Here is a 27,696-nt window from a genome sequence, read left to right on the forward strand (position 1 = left end):
CACGCTAATATATTTGAATATAATAGGTTTCGTGGAAAGCAGAATTTGACAATAGAGTTTGTTTATTTCCATCTCGCGCCACAAGCTTCACGAAATATTATGTCCACAGTATCCTTGTTACATATACGCATGACCAAAACCTTAAGGCAGAGTCGATATTTAGCTGTCAGTGCATCTGGTACAACTTTTGCGTCAGCTCTATCATTCACGCGTTTCAATGACTTCGGTAATACCGGTGTAATGATATATGTTACCCTCTGAACAAAAGGTAACAAACTTGAAACGTACATCGTACAAGTTTCAGTTTCAAACACTGTTAAGTGGATATTCATATTACTCAACTTCGAAGAGTCACATAATGTTGTGATATCAAATTGGAATGCTTTTTAGAGAATACTTAATTTGAAGCGTGAACGATGAACACTTTTTGTAAGTAGGAACACAAAATACTCAACACAAGGGGAGGTAATAAATAACGTGGTTGACAACGTTTCTCCTGACCAATCAAAAGAAGCGACACAGTTTTCGAATGTGGATGTTGCCAGTGTTGATGTGTGTGATTTCCGCTTCGGGACAGGATTAATATAATCTAACAAAATGGAACAAATGTTGAAGAATATAGATGATATGAAATATAGTGAATTGCAAAAGATAGCTAAAGGTGTTGGCATAAAAGCCAATGTAAAGGTTTGTATATTTTGTTGTCCTTGAAATTGAAATGTCAGCTGATGAGAGTTTGCGATGTTTGATGAAATGGCTTCGTATGTAAATTCCGACTGACGTTTGTTGGATTTCAAATATATCGTGATATCAAGACTTTCGAAAATCTCGTGGAGTAAATATGATGATAAAGTTAAATCGTCAACAAGTTCAGCACACAAACCCGCACAGACAATTCCCCAGATGTAGGCCTATTCTCTCCAATATTTTCTGTATGAGGCCTAGGCCTACAACATACAACAAGAGGTAGCCAAATAACATAAAACATTATTATTTTATTTTATTATATTTTATTTTCATTGATTTAAACATATATTCAAAACAAACAAATAAGTCCATTGATAATAGTACGAGAAGGTTTTAGAGATGAGATCCCTCAAGATTCCTGTTTATGAACATTTGTTTTAACAATAGTAAGCCTTCCTAATCCATTCCAAAGCCAATTTACTCCGATAATTTACTAGAAACATAATCTGTTTTTTATTGAAGTACTCTTACAATAAGGTGACATTAAAAGCAAAATATTGTTTGGTATGGAGAATTATATGTGTGCGAATTGTTTGGACACCTATTTACCATGTTAACAATAAACAATAGATTGCATGAGCATATTTTAACTATTCAGCAACAGGATTTGCTACAGAGTTGTCATCTGCCAATGGCAGAATGGTTGTCCAGATGCCTCCACAAGGAAATGTCACCAGTTTACCTGAAGTTATCTAGGCTCAGACTAATTTTGAACCCTGATCACTCCAAATACAAGCGTCCAAAGCAATTTTCCCAAATCAATCCAAATATTGCATTACATAATCATTGATAATCATGATAATGACTGTTGACATCTACTTCATGGTCCCTCCCTTGATCACTTGATAACCTAACCTTGATATCGAACAGTATTACCTTATATGGGGGTAGAATCAACTACGACCATGTACACAACTCCCAAGAGTAAATAATTGATCAATTTCCAGTGATTGCAAATGAATATATTATGTAGAGGCCCTATGTTCATTTTTGGAGTAAACTTACACATTTAGTCTCAGTCAGACTGATTATATGCATGTTATTTTTGTGTTTACCCTGCTGTTATGGCCAACCTGCATTATGTACACTATATCCTCAATAGCAAGTAGTATACTGTAGAGCTGGCTGAAAACAATCAATAATTGCAAGTATCATTGATGGGAAGAAATATTAATGATTATCGATATAAAATTTGTCATCAATAATATCTCACATAAACCACGAGTAATCCATGCATAAACCATGAATGTGTTACCACTCACCAGTGTCATGAAGTGTGCTGATTTCTTTCAGACTGTTTTGCAAATTTGCTCAAACTTACCTCACTGATATTTATTGATAATTGATCAATATGTAATGATGATTATCTCTCTCTATGATCAGTACCGATAGCCAGCCCTAGTATTCTGGTTTATCCTTCCTTAGGCTTAGTACTTTTAATGTTTGCAGACCAATAGGAATGATTTAGATACTGTTTTGTATTCATCTTGTTCAGTGCAGATAGTTGTCATGACAATTGGGAGCAGGTGAAAACGGCCTCATGTCAGAACTGCCTCAAAAGGTAAAGTCGAAACGGCCACCATCCAATGTCAAAATGGCCACCATAAAAAGTCATAGCGGCCACACACAAAAAATCATAACGCCACACAGAAAATAAAGAAGACAAAACTCAAGTATTGTGTATTATATACATTGTATAACAGTTGATAACACAATGTGCATGATATACACACAGATGTTAATTCAGCAATAACTCAGCACTAAACATCACATATCACACATCCCTATCCCCTAAACCCTTAGTCCATGGTTTGAAGCGCTTATGTTAAGCAGCTCAGATGGTGTTATGTCGCCTCACTTGTACAATCTGCAGGCCGCAAAGATTTGTTCTTGTTGCCAAGGGGCTGTTCTGAACTCTTGAACACAGTACAGAGATCAAAGCAAAGTGATGAGATTGGTAAAAACAACACATGAACTCTACTGGAAGATATTACATTGTAAACAACATCTAACATGTATACTCTGTACACATCCTGCTCACATTAGATATTCATTTATTATTATCCTGGACAATTTGACTTTTTTCTGGCCATTATTTTTGTTGTGGCCGTTTTGACTTTTTATGGCCGTTTTGAGTTTTGAGGCGTTCTGACATGAGGCTGTTTTGACTACAACCCATGACAATGATGACACATAAGTACTTCTGGACATAACAGTGTAGTGGGTTAGGATTAAGAGTGGATCCTAGGATTTTGTAGTATCTGAATCTATTGCCCCCGGCCACATCATACCAAAAGACGTTACAAGATGGTATTTGTTGTTACCCTGTCTGGCGCTCGGCATTAAGGGGCTAAAACAAGGACTGGTCGGCTCCGAGTCAGTATACTGTGTCTGATTAGGATATTCATGTTAAACTGTGGCATGGTATCTCAGTGAGCCAGCGCTATAAATCGGACTAGTGTATGCACGCACATTGCTATATAAGTGCAATAATCTTGGACGCGACGTTAAACCCAATTTCACCCCACCTCACCTTTATTTTTAACATTCCGGTTATGACATGTTAAGCATGGAAGACCTGGAAAAAAGTAAACACTGGTGTACATAGTCACGACACAGCCTAGAATTTCAACCATAGAAACATAGTACTTATGTCTTCATGTTTTAACAGTTGACTCATGCATAGAGTACAGCCAAGGAATGACAACTGTGTGCAGTTCTATTCAGTTCATGATTGCTGTGTTTCAGATTGACAAGCTCCAGAAGGCTTTAAGAGAATACTACACTCAGCAAGCTGAACCTGGAGACGCCAAGACCAAAAATGATCAACAGAGACAAGAAGAAAGTGTAACTGTAAGCATGATAAGAACGGACTCCTCAATATACATTTCACTGCAACATGCATTGCTGGATTTTCTTGATCATTGTTGATTGTTCTCTTATGTCTTTGGTTGTGTCTGTTAAAACACTGTCAAAAATGTTAACACATGGTTAAAGATTTTAACGTGTTAACATTAAAGATACATATTTCCCTGATTTTTGTTATCCACCAACTAATCCTTAATCTCCTGACATACCAGGTAGTGTTCTTCCACAGACTACCAATGATCTATGTGGAATTGCAGATGAATATGGCATAAGCCCTGAGCCTTTGGCAAGGTACTTTGTTAACAGGTGAAGGGTGATCTATAATTCTGAGTAGGCTATTCAGCATCTTACTCATTGTCATTTTAAGAAAGAAAATTAAGAAAAATGTATGACATGTCAACCCTGATGGGATACCTATTATTCGGATTCATGATGCAATCATGGCCGTGTTATAAATTTGTGATGGCAACCAGTCTCATTAAAATCAGATCTTAGTTCTTAGTTCTCTCTATTGCTAAACAAAGATCTGAGGACAGCCCATTAAGGGTCACGTCAGAACGACCTTTCATCCAACCAATCAGAGCGTTGCTTACCAGATCATGAAAGTGACAGTCGGAATGTGCAGTGTTATAAATTTGTGATGGCAACAATCATGTACTCATCTTATCGAAGCAAGGGAGTTAACTCTAAAAGTCCAGTTTCCACCCTTTCTGGAATTTCTAATCTAACTCCTGGCACCACCAGTAGTTATTTTGAGTTGTCCCTTCTTTGCCCTCCTATTCACCAATCAGATTCCACCTTCCCATAACACTTGCATTTGCTTCAAACACCAAGTCAAGATGATCTGATCGATGATCAAGATCTACATTATAATAAAGGGGTCTTACCTTTTACAGTCAGTTAACTCCCTTGCCTTGGGAAGATGTGAAATACTGTTCTCAACAACAAAGGAGACATGTGACATCATCCCCCGAAGTAGTGACCATTTTGGTTTCCAATTCGACTTAAATGTATTATTGGCGACTTAAATTTATCTTCTGCTTGCCACTTGCCTTCCTAAAAGTAAACATAACTGGCAACAATATCTATTTAAACTATGAATAGATAGTAACTCCAGATCATGTTAACTAACTCATGTTTGCAAGGCCAGTGTCATACACATAATAATTATAAATGTGTCATTTCATGATTTTTTTTATCATGAAGATACCCCGACCTTAATAGGGCGGAGGTAATTCCGTCCGCAAGGACATTTTTTTTGTGTTGCCTATAAAGTGAAAACTGGTGCATAGATTCTTTTCAAACTTAGGGAACACTTTTTGTACCTATAGGAGAGGTGCAGTGTGAAGTTTGTTTGCAATATTTGGATCTTCTCGAAAAATACAGCTTTTAAAAAAGTTAGGTTTTTTTCTTTCTTTTTTTTACTTGAACATTTGAGCAATCTATCATTTGAAAACTACTTCATGGATTCTTTTCCAATTGGGGGTACAGTATTTATACCAATAGGAGAGGTGCAATGCTAAGTTTGTTTTCAATGGTAGGATTTTCTGAACAAATACAGGTATGTTTCACTTAGATTTTTTTACTGAAACATTTGTGTGACCTTTAACTAGAAAACTGCTTCATGGATTCTTTTCAAATTTAAGGAATAGTTTTCCATACTAATAGAAGAGCTTCAGTGCAAAGTTTAATTTTGATATGTGTATTTTCTGGGGGGGAAATGATGTTTTTCATGTTTTTAACTCAGAATATTTTTTTTACTTGAACATTTGTGTGACCTATAACTTAAAAAAACTACTTCATGGATTCTCTTCCAATTGGGGGGTACAATTACTTTACCAATAGGAGAGGTGCAGTGTAAAGTTTTATTTTGATAAGCAGATTTTCTGAGAAACATTTCTTTTTTTGTGTTTTGTACTTATAAATATGTTGGAATCAAAGTAGGGGGCATTAGTGAGCCCAGCTCACTTTTCGTCTTGTTTATTTATAGTTAATGCAATTAGAGGTGTTTCATTAATAGCTAGGATATTTTGTACCCTGTTACATAGACATGGACACAAGTGATATTGTACCAAAAGGAAATGCAATTTACATTATTATTTATGTCTATAACAATAGAATACCCATCTTTAGATTTCACGCATTGAAGCCCCTGCAAACATATGTCCTACCTCAAATGAAACTTGGGTGAATATATGTCCTATCTCAAATGAAACCCGGGTGAACATATGTCCTACCTCTAATGAAACTTGGGTGAATATATGTCCTACCTCAAATGAAACTTGGGTGAATATATGTCCTATCTCAAATGAAACCTGGGTGAACATATGTCCTACCTCAAATGAAACTTGGGTGAATATATGTCCTATCTCAGATTCTCAGTCAGGCTCCTTGGAATAAAAGGTTGGCTCCTATAAACGAAGGTTTGGCTCCTATAAACGAAGGTTAGGAGCTACTTGGCTTTCCAATGAAAAGGACTCAGAGGGCAGGACATCATATTGCTTTAACAAGTTCAAATAAACAATCAGCATTGAAAATCACCATAAATGCACATAGATGTGTTGAAAAGCTATATAAGCTACACTTGATCCTAAATAATTTAGGTCCATGGTTAACATGGTTAAGGGTATTATTTTATTTTTTTTCCAAATTGCCTACCGAGGGCACTTATTTTAGAATCCAAGATAATTTCCTGTCATGGGGATATTGTGTCCTAAATGCTGTGTCCCATTGTTTCAGAGTGACAGTATGGACACAGATGAAGTGGAGACGAAGCAGGCCGGGCGTGTCACCAAGAAGGCCAAGAGACGAGGGAGGGGGAAGAAGGCAGCCAAGAAGACTGTAGAGGAGGTAGTGGCCCTTTTGACCGATGATCTAAAGTAGCAAGTTGTGTAACAGACAGGGTTTATCACAGTGTGTGCTGTAGTTTGACAAGGAGTGTAACCAGTCAGCATTTAGTGATACTCATAATACCTGTTCTCTCACACAATAAGGTATTTGTCATGTGGCAAGTATTCATATAAACATAGTACACTATTAGCAGGCTTTCACAATAGGTTTTTATTGGAATCCTAATCATCCAAATAGTTGATGAGTGTTCATGTGTAGTGGAGAAACCAGTGGCCTGATACACCATGCACACTGATGCAGTGATGGGTTACCTCCTTACTCCTAATTTGTGCATCATCTGTCATCTCCAAATTCAGTAAGTTCGGCACATGAAGTAAGTGTCAGGGCCCCGTTCCACAAAGCCATCTTAGCGCTAAGGTGATCGCAACACCTATACTTTAATACTGGCTTACGACAATCGTAGCTCTAAGATCGCTTTGTGAAACGGTGCCCTGACGGTCCATCCTCCAACTGCTGCAGATTTCATTGCAGTGTGAGTGTATATGGGTTCATACTTCCCACTTGGTACTTGTAGACAAATTTCTAAATCCTACATTCATGTTTGCCCCTGTTTTAAATTTGTTGATAATTGCGAACATGGAAGTGTGCAGTCGTCTAATTTGTCTAAGGCGATGAAATTTAATGTACAGAGTTGTGTCCCTTATGCATGTCAGGATCTTTATTCCTATGGTCATGGTTTCAAAAGCCAGCTCTGATAATGGTCCTTAGTATTTCCAGGCTCGTGGTCTTCAAAAAAGTCGTAAGTGTCCAAGACTTGGATAACTTCAGGGTCTTCTCCTACATGTAGACATGATGACTGAAATACTGTTAAAAGCGGCATTAAACCCACTCACTAACTCTCCCTGTGCACAATCTGACTCCTGCCACTGTTCCAGGACCCCAAGCCTGAAGTCAAGCTGTGTGCAACTCCTGTAGCTGCAGTCAAGGCAGGGTCCAGGAAGACAACACCTCGTACCCCGGAACCCCCCAAGGTAGAGGCTCAGGTCAGGCCATCACCCATGACTCCTCAGATGAAGGCTGTCACGAACCTCAAGCAGACCAAAACACCTATGTCGCAGAAAAGGAAACGGTCAGGGTCTTTGCCCAAACCACAGGTAATATATCACTGTCACTGTCTACTTAGATGACTGTGTCCATTTCTTAGCTCACTTGAACTGGAATTATAGTCTGTGTTGTCCATCCATCTATCATTCTTTCATTCTATGAGTATTATGACTTTAGCATTTCAGCAATCTCCTCAGCAACAATACTGATGCTCACAGCAATGTCCCCCAAAATGTCACAGAAATCTGATCTGAATGTTTTATTCAAAAAGTTTATTATCCCCCAGATTTAGTTACGTCATGGGTCACTTTTGTGACACATGCCATTATAATGTACACCTTAATAATATAGTCCCTCAAACCCCAGCGAACTTTCATTGGTTGTATTTATTTGAAAAAAACATTCTCATACATTTTTTTAGGCTGACCGTAAACCATCTACACCTGTAGCTGAGCATAGCAACAAGAGAATTCGCAGAAGCACATTTGAGAAGAAGGATGACATGAACTTGACCCCATCATCCCAGGGGGTGAAGGACACCAGTCCAGGCGTGAAGGCCATCCTTGGGGTGATGAAGCCGGAGATGAACAGTGCTGAGCGGAAGGCTACTTTACTCCAGGCACTAGACGAGAAGGTGCAAAAAGGTAAGTAACTCAAAACCAGATGTGCGGGCAAGCCCTTTCCATGTCAGCTTCAATGCACATACATGTTAAATGGTTAAGGTGAACCATCCGCTTTCACAGCATTTGGAATTTCCTTTTGGAATATCAAACTGGACTGAACTAGCTAGCTTGGTATCCTCATAAGCAGCCTCCTGCTTTGTCATGTGAATTCTTCCATGGCAGACATATGTATTCAGCGGACCGTTTTGTATCCTGGTTGGTCCTCTCTCCACAGTATCACATTCTGTTATGGTCAGCTTTATGGTCAGAATATTCTCATTACATAAATTTGTAGCTCACTTTTACATTCATGGCAAGAGCAGTCTACACTTTTCATTTACTAGTCATGATGGTTGTTTGGAATCAATAGTGATTGATGCATGGCTCTCAAGGAATGCAACCCCAGCGTTAGAAATTAGCACTAGTCCTGTAGTCCTTGCCAAACTGCCCAATAGTTAAGGTATCATAAGGACTAGTAGAAATTTGCCATTTTTTAGGGTTTTGCTATATGTTATTAGAAGGACAAGTGAACTAAATAGTTAGTTTCTACCCCTGCAACCCTTTACCTTATGTTACTTTAACAGAACAAATTGTTGCTCACAGTATGTACAAATTATCAGTATTTTGTCTCATCCTTTGCGATCAATTGTGGGTTATCGTGATAGTGTGTTCGATTATTGACAAGCTGCTAGGTACAGCTGATGTGGCTAGATTATTGCCGTCAGTGGCCTTAAAACAACACTCGCTCACTCACTCACCCTTACTTACCATGAGTTTTTCTGTGTTGCTGATTCAATATAAGACAGAATAGGTCTTCAGAAACCCATGCTTGCATTAAAAGGCGACTATGCTTGTCGTAAGAAGCTTCTGACGGGATTGGGTGATCAGGCTGGCTGACTTGGTTAATGCATGTCATCGTATCCCAATTGCGTGGATCAATGCTCATGATATCAGTCACTGGATTGTCTGGTCTGGTCTTGATTATTTACAGACTCGCAGTGTGGCATTAAACAACAATAAAAGAAAAGAGAGAAAGATTCCATGTAAGCCACTCACTCCAGCCCTGATTAAACCAGTGATCCTAGTTACAATATATCGTTTATTCTATGTTCTAAATTACAGTTATCTCATGGTTTATATTCACACAGCCAAGAAAACTGGCACCCCTACTCGAGGTGATGAGAAGCCACCTAGCAGTACACAGATCCCAAGGTTTGCTGCATTCCTGGCCAAGAAGAAGCAGGAATCTCAGAAGGCCATAACTCCTGGTAAGTCTGGACACTGCCTGCCCCACAGACCTTTCCATGCTTACAGATACTTGTCTTGAGGCCCAGTCAGTGTGTATTATACACAAGAGATTAATTTTCCTGGATTAAATTGCCCATAATTAGGGGTGCGTATTTTACACAAGTGCGTATTATTCACAAGTAATTAGTACTTCGATTTGTCAACAAGAAAAATCATCTTAAACCGAAGGTACACTTTTGAACTAAACATACGTCCTTGAAAATAAATGAAATAATGATGTCACAAGACTGTCTTCTATGTGTCATAAGTAGCACCATGTGTGAAGCCCTGCGTCATGTTTATAATGAATTGGAAACAAATGACGTGTCATGACTGCCAATTGAGCCAGGATTGTGATGAAAAATATTCAGGGCGATTACCAGCACTAGACTGCTACAATATATTACCTGAACTTGTGAATATCATATACACTGGATGTAATCAATTGCTCCCATCTGTTTGGCAGTTGGGTAACCTAATGGTTAAAGCCCTTGCTTGCCATGTCGAAGGCCTCTGTTCATTACCCAACATGTGTACACCGTGAGGCCTATTTCTGGTGTCCACCGTGTATTGCAGGAATATTGTTAAGCTGTGTAAAACCTAACTCTTGCACTGAATTACCCCATGTCAGTTTGAAAGAGGGAAAACCTGTAAGCTACTACTTAACAAACATGTGTTAGTTAATATAAGATAGCTACGCGATAAGTTGCAAAGAACAATGAAGAACGAAGCCTGGTTTATTTCACGATAAAACATTGTTCTATCATGAAATCATTTCTGGAGATTCGAACATGATCGATGTCATATGTTTGACATCATTGTTTTTGAGAGGGCAGTGTCTAGTGAGTTGTTCCCCATAGATGTAGCTGGGCAACACAGATGAATGGGATGGACGATCGATCGCATCCCAAACTGAGAGAGATATGACAATCGGTATTGGGAGAAAGATACAGGAAAGTGAGGATTGTGAGAATATGCGGGAAATACCCACCTGTGCATGAAATGGACTTGTCCGACATTGCCGAGGTTGGATTCTATTGAGGGAGTCATCATTAATTAAATATGGGTACTCATGGTTTATTCTCCCTGCAGTGTTTTATTGTATGATAAACAACTCCCACTCGTCGTTTATTTCTTATATACACAGGATATTGTTTCTGTGTAGTTACTTTGTCACTCTCTTCTTCGTTGTATCCAGGTAACAAGGATTGGACACGAGTCCACCAGAAGGAGTTCGACAGATTCGACTCTATTGATGTGTACTTAGAGAAGAAGAGACAGAGAACAAAGTCTATCACAAAGTCTGTTACCAAGGTCAACCAGATTCTGGAGGAGTCCAAGAGGACCATCAACAGTCTGAGAAACCAGAAGACTCCAAATAATGAAAACAGGGTGAGCAAGCGCAGGGAAGATGACAGCTTTTCTCAAACATTTAACAGTTAACAGTCTTTCTCTTCAGCATCTTCAGGTACATGATCACTGGTTGAGGGATTGGGTAGAAATGATTTCCTCAAACATTGGAGCAAAACTTTCAACATGGCCAGCATTAACCAGCCGTCGGATATTTCAGTATTACAGTCACATGGAACCAGTGATCAGTGATGAAAGTCTGAACTTATAATTATGTTAAAAGATTTTCTTGTAGTGTAGGGTTATTTGTTTGTCTGTTTTCAGTTGAAGCCCAAACCAAAGACAGATGCCAAGACCAATCTGTTCAAGTCCCCATCGGGGCCTACTCCTTTCAAGCCGACTGTGTTTAAGACCAAAAACATTAATACCAATTTTGGTGCCAAGACACCGAACTCCAACCCAGGAGGTAAGACTCCAGTCACACAGGGGACTGGCAAGAAGACGACACCTAAAGCAGGAGGCACGGTTGAGAGGAAGCCTGAGAGAAAGTCACTGGGAGTCGTGTCCACCAAGAAGACAACTGGAGGTGAGATAGATTTAGATATATACAAGATACAACAGGATATCTGCCCAGTCAGACTCAGAATGAATTAAAGAGACATCGTTTTAAGATCTGACAATCTATAGGACTGCTCCATTCCAGTCCAGGTCTATGCTATGTAATTAGTAGTATGTGTGAAACTTGGACATTGTCTCAGTGTAATTCAGTAACACTAACTGTTTAAAGTGGGGATGGGTGGCCCAGTGGTCCAGGGAGTCGCAGCTCTGTTGCACCCATTTACTGTTTCAGTGTTCCTTGGTCATGGGTTTGAATCCATGATTCACTATGATTCTATTCCTTGGTTGATGGTTCAATAACAGTGCAAGTCTACAATCTGCATCACAACTAAGATGATATTTAATCAAACTTTCACAACTTATCCCCAAATATATTATTATATCCTGCTGATACAAGATGCCCAAACACCTTCTTTCTCATTCTTAAATCACAACATTTTGTCTTCAGTCACTCCTTTCAAGTTCACTGGTTCTCTGAACACCACCATGCCTGATGGCAAGTCGTCCAAGAAGGCCAGCTTTGATTTGAAAGCCAGTCTAGCCAGGCCCGTGACATGGAGGGCCCACAAGGGCAAGCTGAAGCCAGTAGGGGATACTTCCTACGCTGGACAACTCAATTCAGGGATGAAAGCTCCAAAAGTTGCCTCTAGGTTGGTACATCAGGCAGTGATATTGCCAACACATGAGGGGTGTGACACAGGATACCCTGTGACACCCTTGTTACATTGTATGTAATTAGTCTATATACAGGGAGGTGTCAAGTGTGTGTGCCAAGTGTAGCATTGTATGTAAAGAGTGAGGGAATGAGTTGGTTTTTAACCTCTGTTTTCTTTTATTATTATTTTTCAATTTGTTTTAATTCTTTTACAATGGCAGATTGAAACATGCTGGTTGGATAAATTTGATGTAGCAGTATCGTGAGGAGTATATGTAGTTTTTATGTGTCCCTTGTTAGGCTATATACAAGCCAGAGAGGCTCATATCCTTCGTTAGGCTATATACAAGCCAGAGAGGCTCATAGGCTATATACGAGCCAGCGAGGCTCATGTCCCTCATAAGGCTATATACGAGCCAGAAAGGCTCATAGGCTATATACGAGCCGGAGAGTCTCATGATACTGCTTCAACTTATAGTGTTTGAATTTGTTTTTCTTATATTATCTAATGTATGTGTTAGAGACTGTAAAAGAATGGTTTATTTGATATTTAGAATGTTTAGCTTTATTCCATAAGTAACAAATTGTAACCTCTATCTCTTCTGCTAGAGACGACAGACGAGCAGCCATGGCACAACACAGAGCCAACAAGAAGTTCAGTAGCCAGATGCATAGACGAGGGATCAACACCTAAGTACAGGATCTCAACTCATCCATCACGAACATCAAGTCACCATACAATGTCAGCTGGCTGGTCAGAGGGCAACTTGAGCGGTTTCCCTCACAAGTGCTAACATAGATCATCTCCTGTCTGTCACAAGCACATCCTCTCGAGCTCTTCATCGTCACATCTATGTCAGGCATGCACATCATACATATATACTACTCAAGGGAAGTTAAGAACCCCCCATGTTTTCATATGACTATAGTTAATCTGCCATGACTGATTAACTATAGTCATATGAAAAAAGTGGGTGTTCTTAACTTCTTTTGAGTGGTAGACATACACCTTCATACTCTCATAACAGCCTAACATGTCTTAACATTCATGCAACTTACATTATCTCTGTACACCCAGTCATACATCTCTATGTATATACTTAACCTCTGCATACAGGACACTCTGTGACATAACTATCTTATCACATCATATTCATCTCCATTCCTATCTATATCTGAATCTGTAGATCAGAAGCATGGTGTAATATAGGCATGTATTCGCTGCCTTGTATATAGGCACTTTCATGTTTTAGTCCTCGATATTGTCTCAAGTGTGACTGCTGTAACAGAAGCGTTTTCTACATCTTATGCAGCATGACAATTGACATCTTCTGGCAGACTAGTTCTTGCCATATACAGGTCTTTTCTCTGTGCCTCACTACATTATACAGTCAAACACTGTTGTGTTGAAGTCATCCGAGGTTCGACACACTCAAAAGATTACAAATGAAGAAGGAATATGCAGGGACCGAGCTTTTACCTCGAGACAGCCGAAAGTTCGACACAACAGTGTTTGACTACTACTCAAAAACATTTAGGACCACCTGATTCTTTCAAATATACTTCTTCAAAGTATTTGTGTTCTGTCAAACATGTCCATAACTTTTTCGTTAATCTTTGGTGCAAGTCTGTTTGTGATAAGTCATTGTCATTATTTCAAAGACAGAACTGCTCTGGTTCGGTTTAAACCGGAAGAGGTTCACAGTTCTCCTTCCAAGAACCCCAGGCTCCTCAACAGGCATGGTCAGGGTCTTCTAGTCTGAAATCGGTGGGAAATTGTAAGGATATGTAGTTAGCATACTGAAGCTAATGAAATGAATTGCTGAATTATGTTAAATATTTCTTCCCTGACACATTATTCTACTTCATTGTGCAATAGTTTCTTTTGTTATACATGTAGTGAACGTTTTTCTAAAAGCCATCATACAGAAAGAAGACACTGTTGGAATTCAACACTTCACATCTATTCATCCTAAGTAAAGTAATGTAATGAAAGAAGTAAAGTAATGTGTACATCATTTGTAGCTAATGTCAAGTCTTAGTATCTTCAGATTTTGGCCCCTACTGCTACTATATATTATCAACAACTCCAAATACGTTTTTACCCATCTCATCATTCCAAAAAACTGATTGCTGACTTTAAGACAAAGTACTTGCTTGGACACTTTATAGAGCGCCCAGAGCGCCCAGCTCACTTCACAGGATGCATAGGATAACCACCTTTCAAGAATTATATTTGGGTGAAACAAGTGAAAAGAAACCTATCTACAAAACTCTGCACAGTAGCCGACAATTGATGCCCATTTGTGTTTATACTCAAAAGAAGTTAAGGACCACCCTATTCTTTCATATTAGTATTGTTACTCATTCATACTACAACAGATAGTAATATGAAAGGGGTCCTTAACTTCTTTTTAGCATATTATGTCAGGATATGAATACCGGGGATTCATAGGTGGAAACAATCATTCTTGAAGTGGAGGTGAAACATTCACTCCATCCAGTTCAATGTTGTTAAGCTTTACATTTATGTAAGTTTTCGAAAGATACTGACATCATTTTAACTAATTGCTTTAAAAAGAAAGAAAAAAACATCTTGACCTCAACTACTGTTTATTATGTATGTTTTGTACATGCCAAAATTTGTTGCAGACTTAATGTCATTGTTTGTTGAGATTTTATGTGTAGTAATGTAATAGTTTGTCATTCCAGAAACTTTTAAAACGGAAACATTTTAAGTTCTGGGAGGAAATAAAATATCCTATTCTGATCCTATTTTTTTGTCTCGTCTTCCTTTGACATATACTTTTAACTGGTTTGAACCTCAGCCGTTAAGAGATGGTACTTGTTACCCTGTCTGGCGCTTTGCATTGAGGGATAAAACAAGGACTGGTTGGCTCTGAGTCAGTATACTGTGTCTGAGTCGAGTTTTCATGTTAAACTGCGGCATGGTATGTCAGTGGGCTAGTACTATAAAATCGGCATTAGTCCAGACTAGTACAAGCAGCCACACAAACACACACACACACGTGCATGCACGTCGCAATGTGAGTGCAATAATCTTTGACATTAAACCCCATTTCACAACACCTCACAGGTACTTGATGAAATATGTAAGGGGAATAACTCTTGCTGGACAAATGAATGGTCATAAAACATTCACAAAGGCATCAGTTGTATGTTTAGTTTTGTCTCCCAGTTTGAGGGAGTTTGGTTTTAACACTGCTTGGAACAATATTTAAGTTTAATCACAGCCTGTCAGTTTGTGTGATGGTGTATAAGAGATGCCGGTCAAATTCTGCCGAGAGAATTGTGGCATATTTGACAAGAGCCACCCATGTCCCCTCTCCCAGCATGAGTGTCGGCTATCTTTACTCCTGACCATACAGTGGGATGCCGATCTGGAAATCGTTTAACCCCACCAAAATACAAAAACGCAAAAACGGAATCAGATAAATGATTTTATTTGAAGCAGTATAAACATGTAGACAGATTACACAATATCAATTTAAAAAAAAAAAAAAGATGTGTAAAAGCAATCACTGGACAAATCGGTTAAAATCATCACATAACATATAGAAAACAAAGTTTTCTGGTGAGATTTCACATTTAAAACAAGCTGAGCGGATAGCAGCAATATCTGGAGCAAGGGTGTCACTGGAGTGCATGTATCTTCAGCCTGATCAGCTCTGTAGCGAATAGTGGACAGCAAAAGAGAATATATACATGACAGGGGAGGGAGTGCATATTATTCAATATTTGCTTTCCTCATGTTCCTGTGGCTGTTTGGGACAAGGAAGTCCAACAGATGAATATCAACCAATCTGGGGTACATATCATTTCAAGAGTGATACAAGACAAGTATACCTGAATACAAGTAATTCTGTTTAATCTCCAGCAGTCGTAAATTGGACATATAAACAAAAAGTGTAATTCATTTTCAATATGGTTTTCGCAGAATGGACAAAAACGCATATCCTTAGGAATAGAGGAGAAGCGACCCCTGTTGCACATCAGATCATTTAACCCTAGCCTAAGTTTAATAAATGTGTCTCTAATTTTTCTCTCTGTTATAGTATGCAGGTAAACCTCTGGTGTTAGACAATATTTAAAGGTTTTATAAATGTCGTAGCGTGTACTGTTATCTAGTGACGACCTCCAATTTTGAGTAAACATATCAATTGCTACCTGCTTAAAAGAGCTAAGAAAATACATTTTGTCTCCAACGCTCAATTGCTCCCATCTGTTTGGCAGTTGGGTAACCTAATGGTTAAAGCCCTTGCTTGCCATGTCGAAGGCCTCTGTTCATTACCCAACATGTGTACACCGTGAGGCCTATTTCTGGTGTCCACCGTGTATTGCAGGAATATTGTTAAGCTGTGTAAAACCTAACTCTTGCACTGAATTACCCCATGTCAGTTTGAAAGAGGGAAAACCTGTAAGCTACTACTTAACAAACATGTGTTAGTTAATATAAGATAGCTACGCGATAAGTTGCAAAGAACAATGAAGAACGAAGCGTGGTTTATTTCACGATAAAACATTGTTCGATCATGACATCATTTCTGGAGATTCGAACATGATCGACGTCATATGTTTGACATCGTTATTTTTGAGGGGAGAGTGTCTAGTGAGTTGTTCCCCATAGATGTAGCTGGGCAACACAAATGAATGGGATGGACGAACGATCGCATCCCAAACCAGGAGAGATATGACAATCGGTATTGGGAGAAAAGATACAGGAAAGTGAGGATTGTGAGAATATGCGGGAAATACCCACCTGTGCATGAAATGGACTTGTCCAACATTGCCGATGTTGGATTCTATTGAGGGAGTCATCATTAATTAAATATGGGTACTCATGGTTTATTCTCCCTGCAGTGGGGGCGGTTGGGTAGCCTAGTGGTTAAAGCGTTCGCTCGTCACGCCGAAGACCCGGGTTCGATTCCCGACATGGGTACAATGTGTGAAGCCCATTTCTGGTGTCCCCCGCCGTGATATTGCTGGAATATTGCTAAAAGCGGCGTAAAATCAAACTCACTCACTCACTCTCCCTGCAGTGTTTTATTGTACGATAAACAACTCCCACTCGTCTTTTATTTCTTAAATACACAGGATATTGTTTACAGGTAACAAGGATTGGACACGAGTCCACCAGAAGGAGTTCGACAGATTTGACTCTATTGATGTGTACTTAGAGAAGAAGAGACAGAGAACAAAGTCTATCACAAAGTCTGTTACCAAGGTCAACCAGATTCTGGAGGAGTCCAAGAAGACCATCAACAGTCTGAGAAACCAGAAGACTCCAAACAATGAAAACAGGGTGAGCAAGCGCAGGGAAGATGACAGCTTTTCTCAAACATTTATTTTCAAGTTAACAGAGTCTTTCTGCAGCACCTTCAGAAACATGATCACTGGTTGAGGGATTGGGTAGAAATGATTTCCTCAAACATTGGAGCCAAACTTTCTACATGGCCAGCATTAACCAGCCATTGGATATTTCAGTATTACAGTCACATGGAACCAGTGATCAGTGATGAAAGTTGGAACTTCTAATTATGTAAAAAGATTTTCTTGTAGTGTAGGGTTATTTGTTTGTCTGTTTTCAGTTGAAGCCCAAACCAAAGACAGATGCCAAGACCAATCTGTTCAAGTCCCCATCGGGACCTACTCCTTTCAAGCCGACTGTGTTTAAGACCAAAAACATTAATACCAATTTTGGTGCCAAGACACCAAACTCCAACCCAGGAGCTAAGACTCCAGTCACACAGGGGGCTGGCAAGAAGACGACACCTAAAGCAGGAGGCACGGTTGAGAGGAAGCCTGAGAGAAAGTCACTGGGAGTCGTGTCCACCAAGAAGACAACTGGAGGTGAGATAGATTTAGATATATACAAGATACAACAGGATATCTGCCCAGTCAGACTCAGAATGAATTAAAGAGACATCTTTTTAAGATCTGACAATCTATAGGACTGCTCCATTCCAGTCCAGGTCTATGCTATGTGTGAAACTTGGACATTGTCTCAGTGTAATTCAGTAACACTAACTGTTTAAAGTGGGGATGGGTGGCCCAGTGGTCCAGGGAGTCGCAGCTCTGTTGCACCCATTTCAGTGTTCCTTGGTCATGGGTTTGAATCCATGATTCACTATGATTCTATTCCTTGGTTGATGGTTCAATAACAGTGCAAGTCTACAATCTGCATCACAAATAAGATGATATTTAATCAAACTTTCACAACTTATCCCCAAATATATTAGAAGAGCCAAGGTGCAAGTCAGTGTCCGATCCAGAACAGGTTCTATTCCCAAGGATGGCTACAAGACATTGTTTAGGCCTCTCCTTCATCTCACCTGCTGTGATCCTGCTGATACAAGATGCCCAAACACCTTCTTTCTCATTCTTAAATCACTACATTTTGTCTTCAGTCACTCCTTTCAAGTTCACTGGTTCTCTGAACACCACCATGCCTGATGGCAAGTCGTCCAAGAAGGCCAGCTTTGATTTGAAAGCCAGTCTAGCCAGGCCCGTGACATGGAGGGCCCACAAGGGCAAGCTGAAGCCAGTAGGGGATACTTCCTACGCCGGACAACTCAATTCAGGGATGAAAGCTCCAAAAGTTGCCTCTAGGTTGGTACATCAGGCAGTGATATTGGCAACACAAGATGGAGGTGAAACAGGATACCCTGTGACACCCTTGTTACATTGTATGTAATTAGTCTATATACAGGGAGGTGTCAAGTGTGTGTGCCAAGTGTAGCATTGTATGTAAAGAGTGAGGGAATGAGTTGGTTTTTAACCTCTGTTTTCTTTTATTATTATTTTTCAATTTGTTTTAATTCTTTTACAATGGCATTTTGAAACATGCTGGTTGGATAAATTTGATGTAGCAGTATCATGAGGAGTATATGTAGTTTTTATGTGTCCCTTGTTAGGCTATATACGAGCCAGAGAGGCTAAATCCTACGTTAGGCTATATACAAGCCAGAGAGGCTCATATCCTTCGTTAGGCTATATACGAGCCAGAGAGGCTCATAGGCTATATACGAGCCAGCGAGGCTCATGTCCCTCGTAAGGCTATATACGAGCCAGAGAGGCTCATAGGCTATATACGAGCCGGAGAGTCTCATGATACTGCTTCAACTTATAGTGTTTGAATTTGTTTTTCTTATATAATCTAATGTATGTGTTAGAGATATTTAGAATGTTTAGCTTTATTCCATAAGTAACAAATTGTAACCTCTATCTCTTCTGCTAGAGACGACAGACGAGCAGCCATGGCACAACACAGAGCCAACAAGAAGTTCAGTAGCCAGATGCATAGACGGGGAATCAACACCTAAGTACAGGATCTCAACTCATCCATCACGAACATCAAGTCACCATACAATGTCAGCTGGCTGGTCAGAGGGCAACTTGAGCGGTTTCCCTCACAAGTGCTAACATAGATCATCTTCTGTCTGTCACAAGCACATCCTCTCGAGCTCTTCATCATCACATCTATGTCAGGCATCCATATCGTACATATATACTACTCAAGGGAAGTTAAGAACCCCCCATGTTTTCATATGACTATAGTTAATCTGCCATGACTGATTAACTTTAGTCATATGAAAAAAGTGGGTGTTCTTAACTTCTTTTGTGTGGTAGACATTCACCTTCATACTCTCATAACAGCCTAACATGTCTTAACATTCATTCAACATACATTATCTCTGTACACCCAGTCATACATCTCTATGTATATACTTAGCCTCTGCATACAGGACACTCTGTGACATAACTATCTTATCACATCATATTCAGCTCCATTCCTATCTATATCTGAATCTGTAGATCAGAAGCATGGTGTAATATAGGCATGTATTCGCTGCCTTGTATATAGGCACTTTCATGTTTTAGTCCTCGATATTGTCTCAAGTGTGACTGCTGTGACGGAAGCATTTTCTACATCTTATGCAGCATGACAATTGACATCTTCTGGCAGACTAGTTCTTGCCATATACAGGTCTTTTCTCTGTGCCTCACTACATTATACAGTCAAACACTGTTGTGTTGAAGTTATCCGAGGTTCGACACACTCAAAAGATTACGAATGAAGAAGGAATATGCAGGGACCAAGCTTTTACCTCGAGACAGCCGAAAGTTCGACACAACAGTGTTTGACTACTACTCAAAAACATTTAGGACCACCTGATTCTTTCAAATATACTTCTTCAAAGTATTTGTGTTCTGTCAAACATGTCCATAACTTTTTCGTTAATCTTTGGTGCAAGTCTGTTTGTGATAAGTCATTGTCATTATTTCAAAGACAGAACTGCTCTGGTTCGGTTTAAACCGGAAGAGGTTCACAGTTCTCCTCCCAAGAACCCCAGGCTCCTCGACAGGCATGGCCAGGGTCTGCTAGTCTGAAATCGGTGGGAAATTGTAAGGATATGTAGTTAGCATACTGAAGCTAATGAAATGAATTGCTGAATTATGTTAAATATTTCTTCCCTGACACATATTATTCTACTTCATTGTGCAATAGTTTCTTTTGTTATACATGTAGTGAACGTTTTTCTAAAAGCCATCATACAGAAAGAAGACACTGTTGGAATTCAACACTTCACATCTATTCATCCTAAGTAAAGTAATGTAATGAAAGAAGTAAAGTAATGTGTACATCATTTGTAGCTAATGTCAAGTCTTAGTATCTTCAGATTTTGGCCCCTACTGCTACTATATATTATCAACAACTCCAAATATGTTTTTACCCATCTCATCATTCCAAAAAACTGATTGCTGACTTTAAGACAAAGTACTTGCTTGGACACTTTATAGAGCGCCCAGAGCGCCCAGCTCACTTCACAGGATGCATAGGATAACCACCTTTCAAGAATTATATTTGGGTGAAACAAGTGAAAAGAAACCTATCTACAAAATTCGACAATTGATGCCCATTTGTGTTTATACTCAAAAGAAGTTAAGGACCACCCTATTCTTTCATATTAGTATTGTTACTCATTCATACTACAACAGATAGTAATATGAAAAGGGTCCTTAACTTCTTTCTAGCATATTATGTCAGGATATGAATACCGGGGAAACATAGGTGGAAACAATCATTCTTGAAGTGGAGGTGAAACATTCACTCCATCCAGTTCAATGTTGTTAAGCTTTACATTTATGTAAGTTTTCGAAAGATACTGACATCATTTTAACTAATTGCTTTAAAAAGAAAGAAAAAAACATCTTGACCTCAACTACTGTTTATTATGTATGTTTTGTACATGCCAAAATTTGTTGCAGACTTAATGTCATTGTTTGTTGAGATTTTATGTGTAGTAATGTAATAGTTTGTCATTCCAGAAACTTTTAAAACGGAAACATTTTAAGTTCTGGGAGGAAATAAAATATCCTATTCTGATCCTATTTTTTTGTCTCGTCTTCCTTTGACATATACTTTTAACTGGTTTGACCCTCAACCGTTAAGAGATGGTACTTGTTACCCTATCTGGCGCTTTGCATTGAGGGATAAAACAAGGACTGGTTGGCTCAGAGTCAGTATACTGTGTCTGAGTCGGGTGTTCATGTTAAACTGCGGCATGGTATGTCAGTGGGCTAGTACTATAAAATCGGCATTAGTCCAGACTAGTACAAGCAGCCACACACACACACACATGCATGCACGTCGCTATGTGAGTGCAATAATCTTGGACATGACAATAACCCCCATTTCACACCTCACAGGTTATTGATGAAATATGTAAGGGGAATAACTCTTGCTGGACAAATGAATGGTCATAAGACATTCACAAAGGCATCAGTTGTACGTTTAGTTTTGTCTCCCAGTTTGAGGGAGTTTGGTTTTAACACTGCTTGGAACAATATTTAAGTTTAATCACAGCCTGTCAGTTTGTGTGATGGTGTATAAGAGATGCAAGTCAAATTCTGCCGAGAGAATTGTGGCATATTTGACAAGAGCCACCCATGTCCCCTCTCCCAACATGAGTGTCGGCCATCTTTACTCCTGACCATACAGTGGTATGCTGATCTGGAAATCGGTTAACCCCACCAAAATACAAAAACGCAAAAACGGAATCAGATAAATGATTTTATTTGAAGCAGTATAAACATGTAGACAGATTACACAATATCAATTTTTAAAAAAAAAGATGTGTAAAAGCAATCACTGGACAAATCGGTTAAAATCATCACATAACATACAGAAAACAAACAAGAGTTTTCTGGTGAGATTTCACATTTAAAACAAGCTGAGCGGATAGCAGCAATATCTGGAGCAAGGGTGTCACTGGAGTGCAAGTATCTTCAGCCTGATCAACTCTGTAGCGAATAGTGGACAGCTAAAGAGAATATATACATGACAGGGGAGGGAGTGCATATTATTCAATATTTGCTTTCCTGTGGCTGTTTGGGACAAGGAAGTCCAACAGATGAATATCAACCAATCTGGGGTATATATCATTTCAAGAGTGATACAAGACAAGTATACCTGAATACAAGTAATTCTGTTTTATCTCCAGCAGTCTGTATAACAGTTGAACTCAAATGTTTTGTTTGTTGTTTAATGCTGTATTCAGCAATATTCAAGCGACATGATGGTGGTCTGTAAATAATTGAGTCTGGACCAGACAATCCAGTGACTGACATCACAAGCATTGATCCAAACAATTGGGATATGATGACATGCATCAACCAAGTCAGCGAGCCTGACCACCCGATCCCATTAGTCGCCTCTTACGACAAGCTTAGTCGCCTTTTACGGCAAGCATGGGTTGCTGAAGACCTATTCTCTACCTGAATCTTCACTGGTCTGAACTCAAACGATTACCCCCCGGATCAATATTAAAAAAACCCAGCAAGCCACAAAGAACAAGACATGCTTGAGTAAGTGCAGCATATAGAAAGGTAGTGCATTGTCACTGAGCAATCAACACTACAAGACATCATCCTTCACAATCAGATTTACGTCTGTCAACACGTTGAAGAGCTAGACAAGAATGCCCAATACCAGGTGAGGAAATACACTTCAACTTGAGTATGAAGGGTGTACACATACAGATTGGTATTTTCAGGGGAGGGGGGGTATGTTTTTACGCCGCTTTTAGCAATATTCTAGCAACATCACATCGGGGGACACCAGAAATGGGCTTCACATGCGGGGAATAGAACCCAGGTTTGTGTGACAAGCGGAGGCTTAAACCACAAGGACACCCCATCACCCCTTTTCAGTGGAAATGAACCAAGCTGATAACAAACATATTTGGCACCCTGAAATTTGAATAAAAACAATTTAGATGTTGAATGTAAACAGTATCTTGAAATTAGCTCTTTACACGTTTATGTAAATTCCACATCCCAATTTGTTGAAAGGTTCTAGATATCTTCATCTAAATGCACATTGAGCAACTAACCAGAACACATAAAGCAGTGAAATATATCAACCGGCATTACATTACAGTTGAAAACAAAATACACTGGAGTCAATAAATGATGTCAAATGTACAATCACACATGATCACCAATTATGTCGGGGTAACATACTTTTATCTAAACTACAGCAATCGAAATGTGTAAAACTACTTCAGTAGGCAATTTAAAATACATGCTTGTGTAAAAGTATGAGTGGTGGAATGGGTCACAATTGCAATGATCCTCGACTCACGACATGTCATGATACAGTGCCAACAAACAGTCATCCAGCAGATTGTTCCTCATTGCAGCTGTCAATTCATAAATTCATCAGCTCAGCTTTATCTAACATGCTGTTTCATTGGATAACAGACTACATCATGCTGTTCAAATAGCCAATCATAAATAGGCCAGCAATTTCATGGCAAAACTTTGACCACTTCAAAGGGAGTCTCTAAAGTGGGTTTAAGATTTGTGATGTATAATTTTTTGTTCCCAGCGTATACGGATCATATTGTGAGCCGGGACATATGCATACATACTAAACAATGGTCTTCACTAATGTTGCACCCCTAAGTACTATAATCACATTAGCAATGCACATGCTTTACACTAACAATAAACATCAACTACTAGTTTTATGCAACAATGGCTGAGGTAAAGTGTTTCCATCGAATCGAGGAAACATATTTAAGATTTGAAAGACTTGTTAATTATTGAAATAGATCTGTAACAATGAATCAGTAACATACCGGCAGCATACTTAGCACCATTAATATCAAAACTAGTACAAGTTATTAAATGCATAAATGTTTGGCTAAAACAATCCTTATTCATTTTAAAAGGCACAGATATATAAAAATATTGCAAACAGGCTCATATTTGCATAAAGAAAATACACTGTACATAATAACAGCTGTTCAATCTAAGAAAAGCTACTGATTATTAGTGATTAATCAAGCTGTGCCTGACTACATGATAGTGTATAACACTTAATATCAATTACTTATGGATGACAGAACGTAATGAATCACCCTGATTGGATAAAAGCCGAAAATGCTCTATCCCAAAAAATGACCTAATGTAAAAATTTTAATATTTATCTGTTTTTTACAGGCATCATCATAACGACATAGGAAGACATATCAGAATATAAGACATACTTAATTCCCAATAATCTCCTTCCATGGATTCAAACTTGAAAGAGTTAAAATTTCTTAATAAAATATAATATAAACATTAGATAACAGTCCAATCCCTCAGAATCCTGAAATCAGCCCACTACACTACCGCTCTACTTGCAGGACATGCATATATAACCAACAGGAGCTACAACAGTAACAGCGATCCATATGGGTACACTGGACCTTTGACTACACTGATAACTAATATTCACTAAGGCTGTAGTTGGGTGGTCCCTCCGGTCAAATTGCAATTCCTTCCTTCATCGCTTCAACATGCTAATGATGATGTCATTGGTGATTGGAGTGGTCAATGGTGTTGGGTGTTGTGTTTGTAGCTGTCTTGCTTGGTTGAAGAAAGTCATTTGACTACCGACGTGAGCATCCTTCTACGAATTGCCACATTATGCCCTGGTGATCCAGCTCAACACATGGACTTCCCACTGACCATGTTCTGTGCGCATGTGAGGGGCAGTTTAACACCCCTCTCTAATAAATTTATAAGTTCTACACATCCAGAACAGCAGGCTGCACAGGGACTAAGCAGAACGTAGAAGACGGCACAGAAGAATCCGATTGGCCAACCAAAGACGATCAGGATAATGAACCAGATGAAACTCCACAGCCACCCACAATTAGCCATCTTTGATCAAGGGAGGTAATTCACCTGTAAGTACAGAAAAGGTATCATCAATTCATTTTACGCACTTCTGCGAAACATTTAAAATTTATTTCTGATATTTACCAGTGTTTACTGAATCAAATGAAAGTAGACTATATTCAGGAAAGCTAGCGGGGCAGACGAGCAGACGACACACTAAGGGACACAACTCCACCTTTTTACCACCCGGGCTGATATTAATCATCCATTCAAAATGCAATGAAAAGCCATATCAGCCTGGCAGAGAGTATAATACAAGTCTGGTTATTACACCCCCTGTGATATGACTGTCTCTATACTGGCTCTGTAGCACATACAAAATGCTTCATGTCATTGATAGGTATATGATAACATATCTTATACACCCAATGGAAGCTGATGCTCTTCTACTGCTAGCAATATTTGTCCTTTTAAAGTGATCCTCTAGTGGTGTCATCCCATTATCCTACTTATATCTTTGAAAAACCTCTAGTGATGTCATCCTTTTGTTCTAAGCAGGGATGTTCTACAGAATATCCCTCTGTCCCAGGGATATCCTCCATAAAGTCCCACTAACCTATGGATATTCTATCGCAAGTCCTTGTACCAAAGACAGGGTTTGCCCTGGCCTCTTAAAGCTAGGGGTCATTTTGATCCCTTAGATGTACTAAAGGGAATCATAGGCCTTTCATGAGATTTTGAAATAAATTCAATTTTTAATCCCATAAATATTATCTTGTATCTCTAATCCTGCTGCTTAAATCTTGTTTTAGATATTTATCTACTCTTTACTCAATTGTTAATCTAATTAAATCGTATCATCCAATATTTGGTATAATATTTGCAGATAACAGACTGATATAGGCTGATAAGGCAACTGCTATATAATGTAATAATTCTTTACATGAAAATGTTATGTCGCACTTCGAGGTACTATGCACATGCTGATTCTTACAGTAAAAAACAACAACCATGTTTTGCTTGAATTTCCCGAAAAGCCCACGGTATTAATGATTGTGCTTCATTTGAACAGTCGCTGGTACTTTTGTCAGAATCATTTGAGACTGCTGTCGAATCAACAGATGTACCACTGCCAACTTGTTGGAAAAAGGGTGAAAGACCACCTTGTTTTTTAAAGGCCATAATACGATGACTTTTCAAAATGTGGAGTAACTGAATCTTGACAGGGAATTCTAGCAAATACAAGCACCCGACAAGGCAAGTATTGAAACTCAATTCTGATTGGCTTCCACCGAGAGTCAGGCTGTTTGATTTTTTTACACTAGGTTTTCCCCACATTAGAACAAGCTGATATCAGTTGTATTTTATTATCAAGGTATATGTGCATTTCAAATTTCAACGTTCTGGCAGTATAGTGCAATTAATTGATTTTGAAAGTCTGAATGATCTGCGTCATGACTGTTGCAATGGAGAAATCATATTGCGTATTTTCTACTTAGATTGTGTGAAATACTCAGGTCTTCTGCATCAGGGCAAACCCTGCAGAGATTTACTTTGCATTTAAACACAATCCACACAGACACACATTGACCCCCTGACCCAAGGCAACGTATGCCAGCAATAGATATCTATGTCCGTGTCCTAACATTCACAGAAAATATGTTTGAAACATAAAATCTTATAGATGTTGTTTCAGATTTTTCATTTGGTTTGTAAGGAAGATAAAACATTTCCCCTTGTGTAAAACCCTGGGATGGTTTCAAATGTCATGAAAACCAATGGGGGTAGCTTGTCCCATCCTTGCATACCTATACTCCAATACTTCTAAGGAGAGTCACCGACTTAAGTCATGCTTATCGAATAATGAGCTACAGTTGTATACAGATGCTATATTATCAGCCATGTCAACAAGTGGCACAGAGACTACTGACCCTGCATTCATCAGTCATCGCCCAACTACCACAATGTTACACTAAGTAGCAGGACATGCATGAAGGGGTGTGGTATAACAATTATTGCTTATTAACAAGGAAGATATGAACAATAGTCATGTCCATGAAGGCTATATATATACTATATTTAAAAGCTGTGACATATTTGGATGGAGTTTGTTTGTTTGTTGTTTAACATCGCACTCAGCAATATTCCAGCTATGAATAGGGTTGTTGATCACGAAGATAGACCAGATATTTCAGCTGTTACTCTATGACCCAGCAGACTGTGTGTCATCGGGCCCTGACACTAGGGCTGAAAGGTAACTCTAGCACCCGACCCGGGTGTGTCCTGAGTAGACCTGGATACCAACAGGACTGTCCCTACCCATGTTTAGTCAAGTGATATATTGAATAATAAATCAGT

The 27,696-nt window shown here is 39.0% G+C and overlaps 1 protein-coding gene across 1 annotated transcript; it reads left to right on the forward strand.

Annotated features, from left to right (window-relative positions):
- Positions 1-516: 516 nt before the first annotated feature.
- On the forward strand, positions 517-21,062 carry LOC139443735 (nucleolar and spindle-associated protein 1-like). The gene is made up of 14 exons (XM_071224663.1): positions 517-687; positions 3,496-3,600; positions 6,355-6,465; positions 7,401-7,619; positions 7,991-8,213; positions 9,380-9,499; positions 10,717-10,910; positions 11,193-11,454; positions 11,935-12,136; positions 12,751-12,833; positions 17,271-17,464; positions 17,751-18,012; positions 18,570-18,771; positions 19,400-21,062. The coding sequence occupies exons 1-14, from the start codon at positions 598-600 to the stop codon at positions 19,482-19,484; spliced, it is 2,352 nt and encodes a 783-aa protein (XP_071080764.1). The 5' UTR covers positions 517-597; the 3' UTR covers positions 19,485-21,062.
- The last annotated feature ends 6,634 nt before the right edge of the window (positions 21,063-27,696 follow it).

Source organism: Haliotis cracherodii, unplaced genomic scaffold (genome assembly GCF_022045235.1).
Source record: "Haliotis cracherodii isolate W230 unplaced genomic scaffold, xgHalCrac1.p SCAF_5, whole genome shotgun sequence".
In the NCBI taxonomy this organism is placed as follows: Eukaryota; Metazoa; Mollusca; class Gastropoda; order Lepetellida; family Haliotidae; genus Haliotis; species Haliotis cracherodii.

What these genes read in the sequence shown, in the direction of transcription:
- LOC139443735 (XM_071224663.1), top strand. Translation starts at nt 598, where the DNA reads ATGGAACAAATGTTGAAGAATATAGATGATATGAAATATAGTGAATTG. An exon ending in GCTCCAAAAGTTGCCTCTAG is followed by an intron (nt 12,137 to 12,750) that starts GTTGGTACATCA and finishes CTCTTCTGCTAG; the next exon opens with AGACGACAGACGAGCAGCCA. An exon ending in TAGACGAGGGATCAACACCT is followed by an intron (nt 12,834 to 17,270) that starts AAGTACAGGATC and finishes TATTGTTTACAG; the next exon opens with GTAACAAGGATTGGACACGA.